This window comes from Vombatus ursinus, unplaced genomic scaffold, assembly GCF_900497805.2.
Source record: "Vombatus ursinus unplaced genomic scaffold, bare-nosed wombat genome assembly UNPS02014773.1, whole genome shotgun sequence".
NCBI classification, from domain to species: Eukaryota; Metazoa; Chordata; class Mammalia; order Diprotodontia; family Vombatidae; genus Vombatus; species Vombatus ursinus.
The window spans coordinates 2660724-2670638 of record NW_020954551.1 but is presented as its reverse complement, the minus strand read 5'-3'; the positions used below and the strand labels follow the sequence as shown (position 1 = coordinate 2670638).

The following is a 9915-nucleotide window of genomic DNA, read 5'->3' as shown; positions in this document are numbered from 1 at the left end:
TATAACTGAGAGTGTAGCTGCTATGATATTTGAGCTAGTATCTCACCTTGAGAAAGGTCTGTTGGGGTCTGATGATGATGGTGATAATGATGGTGATGATGATGGTGGTGGTATGCTCACTTAGCCTCCCTGGGTCTCAGTTTCCTCCTCTATAAGTGAGGACATTGGATTAGATGACCTTTGAGGTCCCTTCCAGCTTTAAATCTATGATCCTTCATATTGATGGTAGAAGGTGAGGGTAGAGGGAAGGAACTCATGGGCTGATCACACATTCCTACTGGATCATGCCTTCTGAGTTCCTTTTTGTTCTGCAGAACCTGCTGAGAAGTGCAGGAATGAAGGGCTTGAAGACAGTCTTCCTCATCACAGACACGCAGATCAAGGAAGAAGCATTCTTAGAGGATGTTGACAGTGTACTCAACACTGGAGAAGTCCCAAACATCTTTGCAGCGGATGAAAAACAGGAAGTGATGGAGGTATGGATGGCAGGTTTTCATATCCTGATGAAATATGGTCTCTGGAGAGTTATTTTGTGAATTGGAAAGTGGATAAATGAATTTATTGTAAGTCTTAACTTAGTTTAAAAGTCATCCTAAGACAGGGTTTCTTAACCTTAAGGTCATGAATCCCTTTGATACCCTGGTGAAGTCTATAAAATAAAATATATAGGACTACTAAGAATTCAATAATTATATTGAAATAGTTATCAAAAAATTTTTTAAAAGCAAATGAATGGAACCTAGATCAAGAAGCTCTACTCTGAGACATGATACTAAGTCTGACATTTTGTTTGTGGTAGAAAATTCATCTCGTTTGTTTAACCTTGTTTATTAGGTCTCATGAATGGAAAAAGGTCTATTTCAGTTATTTTATGGTTATATGCACAGGAGAAAAGGTAAGTGTTGAAACCTCCTAGATCAGTTTAGGGCAGGGGTGTCAAAAATGTGACCTGTGGGCTGCATGTGGCCCACAGCATTCTCATGTGGCCCAAACCAGATTTAAATGCATTTAGGACATATTTAACCGAATAAGTAAAAATACAATAAAACATGGATGACATTACATTTTAAATCTAAGTCATAGGCGGCCTGCAGGGATCCTTTTGTACAGATTAGTGGCACCCTTTCTATTAGATTTTGATACCCATGGCCCGTGGTGCGTGTTGGCTTTCACTGGTTCCTGGCAAGGGCCTGGACTCAGAGGTCTCTAAGGTCCTTTATCTACATCTGGGCTCCTTTGATCTTATGATATCATCATAAACTAATGCTGGACACCTGCAAGTACTGCCCTGGTGGAATGAATACCGTCCTTCAAAGTGGCCCCAACCATTCATGTGGAATAATGGCTTCCACCGAGCTCCTGCTCTGATCTGAATGAGATGGTATCAGTCAGTGAACAAGCATTGCTTAAGCACCTACCATGTGCCAGAGGCTGCCTTAGGCTTTGGGGATAACTAGACAAAAATGAAAGCCCCTGCCTTCAAGGAGCTTGTGTTCTGTCATAGGCAGTAGCAGGTTACACACAGCCCAGAATCTGGGAGAAGGAAGGACCTCGGCTGCCATCATCTCATCTAACCCATACCTGAAAGGAACGCCCATATGACGCACTTGACAAGCGGTCTTCTAGCCTCTTCTCAAAGGCTTTCAAGAGGAGTGGACTCACTGCGTCTGAGGGCCTTTCACCATCACATCTGCTTTCCTCTGCAGATTCTCCAGCTAATCCAACCCTTCTTAAACTGTGGTGCCCAGAATGGAATGAGGGCTGATAAGTACAGGGGGCAGAGGGACTGTCTCCTCTCTGTTCCTGCCAACTCTCTATAAAAATATGCAAATACATGCCAAATATAGAGAAGGGACATACAGGGCGATATAGGTGCTATCAGATTAGCAAAGGTCTCTGGTAGGTGGAGGCTGAGCTTTGAGTTAGAGTCCTGTGTGATGGGCCCAGCTTTGTGTTAACCTTAGCCAGCCCCTGGATCATTCCCCAGACGCCTGAGATTAAGGGTAGAAAGTAGCGAGTAATCATGAGGAACAGTGAGCTCATGGTCGCGATGAGACTCTGCCTACTCTTGCAGGTGTGGAGTAGAGTGTGGGGGGCTTCTAGATGGCACACGTGAGAGCCACATAAATCCCATCCAGAACGTGTCTCCTTTCTGCTCCTGTGACATCTGTGGTTGCTGTTGGATTAATAATTTATGAAATTATGAAATGGAGGTAGGCATGCCTGGTTCTTTGGGTGTTTTCTGGGAAAGACCACAGTAGCAGGCGGAAGTGAGGCTGCAATCACACTTTAATTAGGCACAGAGAATGTAGGGTCACAGAAGATACAGAGACAAGCATTGATAAGGATGCAAAGGCACACGGCGTGGGGACGTAGGATGAAGTGGTAGAACGAGGAAGAAGTGATGGGAAAGAGGATGAGGAGGGACAGAATCACAGAGTCACTCACATAACCATGCATTAGAGTTGGGAACACTCAGCAGCATGGACCCTTTGGAGATGGAAGGAGGAAGGAGTTTGGGGTCTCCTTTTTATAGGGTTTTTTGGGGGAACAGACTCTTATCTGTGCCAACCGTGGGGTTAGCTCATTAACATATCCGAGTCATTTCAAAGTTGTCGGTTAAGTTTTAAAATTAACATGTCCACATCATCTCAGAATTATCAGCATCATTTGTGATCTGCTGGTCTTCTGGAATTTGTCTGAGATTTACACGTCACAGGACCAGAAGGCCCTGATGCCAGCATCTGGATGGGTACCCTGATTCAGCACATATTACCAAGATGTGATTTTTGGTTAATATATGTTATAATTTGTAAGTTATCCTCCTTTGATCTTTGGGACAGTTTGTGTGGGACTTCTAGGTTTCCCTTGCAGTCTTACTTTCTGCTGTTGTCTCTTTATGATGGCTACCTACTATACTGACTAGGAGTAGGGGAGGGGGTATTAAGGGGTCCAGAACAAGATACAATTTTAACATCCTGGTATTCAATTCATCTAGGATTTGCCTACATGGAGAAATCTGATTTGGTCATAAATTTAGGTAGACGTCAGATATGGTGAACGTGAAGTTTCCCTGCTGAAAAGCATCCGGGGATTCTGCATGCAGGCCAGTGCCAAAAAGGAAGTGGGAGTGGGGCAGCCTCCAGTCAGAAAGGACGCAAAAGTGCAGAATAATTAGATGAGCTGATCAGCAGGCTTAAATTCAGCAGGTTTTGTTAAGTAGTTACTATGTGAGGCAGCCCAGAGTCAGAAAGAGCAGAATTAACTTCTCGCCTCTGATATCTGCTTGGTGGTGCTCTGATTGTCTGAGATGCAAGGTGCAGAGAGGGTGCTGACCTTTGTGGGTGGGGGAAGTTTTTCATCCACAAGCTCCTGATGCCACTGAAATTGCAGGTCCAGGTCTTCTCTGTAGCCTACTCTGTGCTAGGCACTAGGACCACCAAGGGAGATCCTCATAATGGGTCTTTAGGCAAATTAGACTTAAGTGAATTGTCTTCAGATGATTTTGTTGTGGGTGAATTGAATAAGTAAAAGACAAATTCAACTTGGGCATGTTGGAAATTCTTCTATTTTATCTTCTATATTTATTGACCATTGTTAGTGTTTTGGGCACCAATGGAAACAAAAAACAGATTTGCTTTTCTTTGCCTACTCGTTGCTCAGCAAAATGCCTGGCATGTAGCATGACTGATGCATAGAATCATGGGACTGGAAATTACATTGAGAGCTAAGACCATAAACAAGTCACATCTCTGACGTAAACGTAGAGAATGTCCAATTTCTGAGGGTGTTTAGAGAAAGAAAGATGAAAATGTTCCTTGAAGGCAGATTTCAGCTTTTAATAATCCTTTCCATTCTGTGCTCAAAGGGCTATAAAATTCTGCATACCCTTTGACCCAGCAATAGTACTTCTAGGTCTGTATCTCAAAATGATCATAAAAATGGGGAAAGGACCCACATGTACAAAAATATTTATAGCAGCTCTTTCTGTGGTGGCCAAGAATTGGAAATTGAGGGGATGCCCATCAATCGGGGAATGGCTGAACAAGTTGTGGTATATGAATGTAATGGAATACTATTGTGTTGTAAGAAATGATGAGCAGGCAGATTTCAGAAAAACCTGGAAAGACTTGTATGAACTGATTCTGAGTGAAATGAGCAGAACCAGGAGAACATTATATGCAGTAACAGCCACGTTGTGCAATGACTGACTTTGATAGATTTGACTCCTCTCAGCAATGCGAGGATCTAAGACATCTCCAAAGGATTCATGATGGAAAATGCCATCCACATCCAGAGAAAGGACTGTGGTGTCTGAATGCATATGGAGGGATCCTATTTGCTCTCCTTTTCTTTTCTTGCTTTGCCTTATTGCTTCATTCTCGTGGTTCCTCTCATCAGTTCTAATTCCTCTTTACATCGTGGCTATGGGAAAATATGCTTAATATGAGTGTATAAGTAGAGCCTATATCAGATTACACGCTGTCTTGGGGAGGGGGGAGGAGAGGGAGGGGAGAAAATTTAAAACTCAAAATTTTATGGAAGTGAATGTTGAAAACTGAAAATAAATAGATTAGTTATTAAAAAAATAATCCTTTCCATTTTCAGTGACCGCATCCTCTTCTTCCGCTCTTTAGGGTGTTCGCCCGGCAGCCCAGGCCGGCATCAAGCATGGTGAGCTCAGTCCCTTGGCCCTGTTTGCCTTCTTTGTGAATCAATGCCGAGACAACCTCCATGTTGTCGTCGCCTTCAGTCCCATCGGTGATGCTTTTCGCAATCGCTTGAGGCAGTTCCCGTCCCTCATCAATTGCTGCACCATTGACTGGTTTCAGGTTTGTCTCTAGATTGGTTGTATTTCATTTTTGCAACAAACCTAGAATTTTGTCATTGTTGGTCATTGACCTTCCAGCATTTCCCTCTTCTAGAACTCAAGTCTCAGAAACATTGAATTGAGCTAGGTCTCGTTCTGTTAGGTTCCATTGCTGTGATTTGTACCAGAAGAGTTGGTTAATAGCAATTCATTCGTGAGCATTTATTGAATACCTACTATGTGCTAGGTATTGTGAGAAGCTCCACTGACACAAAGACAAAACCAAAATAGTCTCTGCTCTCAAGGGGGTTGGGAGAGAGAGAGAATGGTCATACAGAGAAATATTTTGAGGCAAATTATTTTGTAATTTCTGTGTCCAAGTATCCCCCCAAAGAGTGTAAATTAGCTTGTATTAACTTATCTATCTCTGTACATATCATATCTCCCCAGAGGAATGTAGGCTCCTTGATAGGAGACCCTGTCATTTTTGCCTCCGTATCCCTAGTGCCTAGCCTGGCGCCTGGCATATGGTAAACATAAATGCTTGTTGATTGATTGATTCTTCTATATGTATGTTGTTCCTCATGGCCGCAGTATTAACTCCTGGAGGTCAGACTGTCTCATTTCTGTCTTTGTATCTCCAGTACCTCGAGCAGAGCCCGGCACATAGTAGGTGCTCAATAAATGACTTGCCAAAGTGAACAACCTTAGACATTGGTGCCTTCTAATAGTAAAAGAACAGAAATATTTACATTTCATCCAATGACTTTCTTTCTCAGCCGTGGCCTGAAGACGCCTTGGAACGTGTGGCCGTTAAATTCTTGGAGACCCTGGAGCTCACCAAAAACGAGAGACTAGAAGTGGTTCCCATCTGTAAACACTTTCACACGTCCATTATGGATCTCTCAGCAAGGTTCATTAACATCTTTGGAAAAATGACAGTCATTCTTTGTTTCGAATGTTTCACCTTTGAAAGGTTGAGGAATTCTGTGTGTGTGTGTGTGTGTGTGTGTGTGTGTGTGTGTGTGTGTCTGTGTCTGTGTGTGTCTGTGTGTGTTACTTTGTTCAAATCTTTTTAGGATCTTGATTGCTATTTTTAAAATGGTGACCCTCTTGTGTTGGTGTCCTTTGGGAAATGAAGGAAATTAAAAAAACCCTCATCCTGCTTGAAGTCCAACCACTTCCCAGAGTGAGTGCCCCACATCTAGCCTGTTTATGTGGGGTGGAAACAAGAAGGCTCGACCATGAGTTTTTAGTCCATATTTTTGCCTTGAGAAGTCATCATTTCTCTGTGATGTCATATAAATCTCATGTCGTCAGAGTCATGTCCCTTGTTACTTCTCCCAGAGCCAGGCTTGTGGGCTCAACAATCTACACCTAGGAGGGATCTTATAGGTAAGCTAGTCAAACCCTTGTGTTTTCCTTATGGAGAAACTCAAGTGACTTGCCCAAGGGCACACATAGAGTAAGTAGAAGAACAGGGATTTGAACCCAGATCCTTTGACTTCGGAACCAATGCTCTTTCTGCTGTACAAGGCTGCTTCTTATTTATCTTCCTTTAGCCCCAGTGTCCTCATCTGTAAAGAGGGAGTCATAATTCCTGAAGTCTCTACCTCACTGGGCTGGCATGAGACTCAAATGAGATATGAGATATAGAACAATTCTATAGTGACTAACAATGATGATGATGATGGTTGAATGTCTGATTGTGGATGATCCAGTGACTGTATGGGGTTTGGTTAGTTTAAAAAGATCCTTTGAGCAGTACCTGGCACCTAATAGGCGCTAAATCAATGTTTATTGACTGATTATTGACTTTTGAAGCTAGTGCTGATAATTGCCCACATTAAGGTTTACAGTTGTGTTGTTTTCTGCTAGCATCAGCTTGTGCCCTTCTCCCTGGAGTGGGGAGGTAGCTTCGCTGCTGTGAACTCTTGTCAATCTTGTATCTCACGTTATATTCCCCTTAAACCTGCTGACGCGGGCAACTGCAAAAATGTCTAGGCTGAGGGAAAACTACCCAAAGCCATTTTGAATGTTTTCCATTGCAAACTCATGACACACATCCTCTTGGGTCTGTACCTACATACATCGCATGGGCATCATTTAAAACCCCATTATGTTGATATATTTAGAATTTCAGAAAATAGACATTGTTCCACAATTAGAAAATGAAAATTCACCTTTTAATACTTTACATATTCCTCCTAACTTTTAGTGGACCCCCCCCAGTTACTTTGAATCTTTTGCATCTATTTTTATGTGTCCCATGTTCTTTCAATTGATGGAATGTAAGTGATTTGGGCAAAGAGTGTTTAATTTTTGTTTTTGTATCTTTGGCACATAACACAATGTTTGGCACACAGGAGGTGCTTAATAAATGCTTTTTTAATGACTCATCAATGCCCAATATGTAGCATTTTCTCTCTTGCTTTGTGAAAGGCAGTAAGTCCAACTGGGTGTGTTATCTATCTCTATTTTAGGTTCTTGCAAGACTTGGGACGACATAACTATGTGACTCCTACATCTTACCTGGAATTGATTGCAGCGTTCCAGCAGCTTTTGACCCAGAAGCGCCAGACCGTCATGAAAGCCAAATTCAGATACACCAATGGGCTTGATAAATTAGATTTTGCTGAATCCCAGGTAAAATCACTGACTTCTTAAGAATGGCAGTGGGGAGTAGGGAGGAGGGGGTACCAGAACAAGAAGACTGTTAACACTTTCTGATGTTATTTCATTACCATATACAAGGTATATGTGGATGTCCATCTGATATAAAGATATATCTGGTTTGCATATGGCATGGATAGATATCTGATCTGGGTTCTGGCTCACCCTGTCTCTAAGGGAGACTGTGATTTTTGCCTATGTGGAGAGCAGTGGGAAGGCTCACATCACTGCCAGAAGCCTTTGGGGATGGAGTAGGCAGGATCCAGGAGCACGTGATTGGGCTATCTCTCCCTAACTCCCATCTCTGAAAGGCTTATTGGGCTAAAATCACATCCATCCACCATGCTTTAAACAGTGGTATTCTAGGGGTATGATATTTGCGGGGCTGGAATAAATCACACTTTCCCTGATTATTTTCAAGGGTGGGGTTATACTTAGCCTCTGATTGCCAGCATACCTCTCTCTCACTAAACTCTGGGTATGCAGAAGATTGTCCCCAAAGCTAGTATACCTTATCATCCAAGTAAAGAGATTGGGGCACTTCTGCAGAGTGGAATAAAAAAAACAAGAATAAAGAGGCTCTTTGGCTGAGAATCCAATAAAATCACCCCTCAGGCAAGGAGAGGGTGGGGGATCTCACCCAGCAGAGCTCACTCTTAGCAGTTTTCAGGCTTTTAAAGGCTGAGAATCCAGGGACACACTGGCAGCTGGCTGCCTCCATGTTGGTGACTTTAGGGAGGTCTTTTGGATGCTATTCGGAAAGCCCAGGTTGCTTTTCTTGACGCCTTCCGACCCTCCAACGTCCCATCTACCTTGTGTGTGCCGTCTGTGGAGCCACAGCTTTGCAGTCTCTCAGCCAGTCAGCAATTGCATGTCCCTCCAGCATTCACAAGGCTGTCCTTCAGGAAAACTGCCCCAGACTTGGGAGGAAGTGGGGTTATTTATGCCTGAAAAATGGTAGCAAGAGGAATTCCTTTGGTCTTGATAAGAATCTTGTCAATGGAGTTTGGGTGTTCTATTGGTACCTCTTGTAGTTTGCCATGTGTAACCAGCTTATACAGACAGATGGATTTATGAAACCATTAAAAATTAATCAACAATCATTTATTAAGTTCCTGCTATGTGCCAGGCCCTGGGAATATAAAATTTTTTTTAAAAGTTCCTACCATCAAAGGGCTTATATCCCAGTGGGGGAGGGGTGAATAATATGTACGTGGATAATTAAATACAAAATAGATGCAAAATAATAGGGAGTAATTTTGGAGGGGGTGTACCGACAGCTTCAGAGGATTGTTTAGGAGATGGTGCTTGAGCTGAACTTTGAAGAAAACTCAGAATTTTGAGAGATGTAGGTGAGAAGGCAGAGTGTTCTAGAAATGGTGGACCAGCTGCAATACTTGGGATTGTGGAGTCATTGCTAATATGTGTTAAGGGCTGGTGAAATTGCAGTTGGCTTTGGGATTCTATTTCAGAGGGCATGATTTGACCCATGCTACATCTAAGTCTGTTTAAGAAAGGACAACATTATGATAGGTTTCTCCTTTATTTATTTTGAAGAGAAATTCCTTTAGTATCTAAGTAGTTGGTCTCTTAAAAAATTTCTCCTTATGTAATGTACCATTTTGTTTTTTAATTTAATTTATTTATTTTCTAAGCATTTTTATTTATTTTTCACATTCATTAAAAATATTTTTTTGACATCCAGATTTTCTCCCTTCCCCACCCATTGAGAAGGCGAGCAATATTGATTATGCATGTGAAGTCATGCAAAACATATTTCCAATATTAGGCATGTGGCAAAAAAAGAGATTTTGTTTTTTGAAGATTTCAGTCTTTTGAGCCTGATGCACTCTTTTTCATTTGACCTCTTGCGTTTGCTAAAATATGGGTTTCAGTTTTCTGTTGTTTGAATGTTATTAAGGACAACAAACGCTATCAAGCAATCAGTCATCAATTGTCAATAATTTATTAAGTGCCTACAATGTCCCAAACACAGTGAAGCAGTCCCTGACCTCAAGGAGCTTATATTCCATCAGTGGAGACGGCATGTACGTGTAAAACTAGCTATCATACTTTATATATAAAAGATTAAAAAAAAGTAAAAAGCCTAAAGCCTCTTATAAATGCAAGCTGGTCATACAGCTGTAGTATTTAATGTTTGCCAAGTACCTATTATAAGTAGCTCCTGCCCTCCATGAGCTTATAGTTAACTTAAATGAATAGTAGAACCCTGGAGCTGTAAGGGACTCATGGGACTTCTTCCTCACCTGTTTTTATGTTTCAGTTGCTATTCTGTCTGCCTCCAGAGAGAGAACCGATACTGCCTGAATACAGACTGAAGCATGCTATTTTCCTTCCTTCCTTCCTTCTTTCCTTCCTTCCTTCTCTTTCTTTCTTTCTTTCTTTCTTTCTTTCTTTCTTTCTTTCTTTCT

At 41.9% G+C, this 9915-nt stretch overlaps 1 protein-coding gene across 2 annotated transcripts in view; it reads left to right on the top strand.

Moving 5' to 3' along the window:
- Positions 1-9915, top strand: part of DNAH12 (dynein axonemal heavy chain 12) — a 185719-nt gene that overhangs the window by 104542 nt on the left and 71262 nt on the right. For both annotated transcript variants that reach the window (XM_027863810.1, XM_027863811.1), the window contains exons 43-46: positions 315-476; positions 4638-4832; positions 5590-5723; positions 7294-7456. In XM_027863810.1, the coding sequence (XP_027719611.1) occupies positions 315-476; positions 4638-4832; positions 5590-5723; positions 7294-7456 (654 nt within the window). The remainder of the gene's footprint in view (positions 1-314; positions 477-4637; positions 4833-5589; positions 5724-7293; positions 7457-9915) is intronic.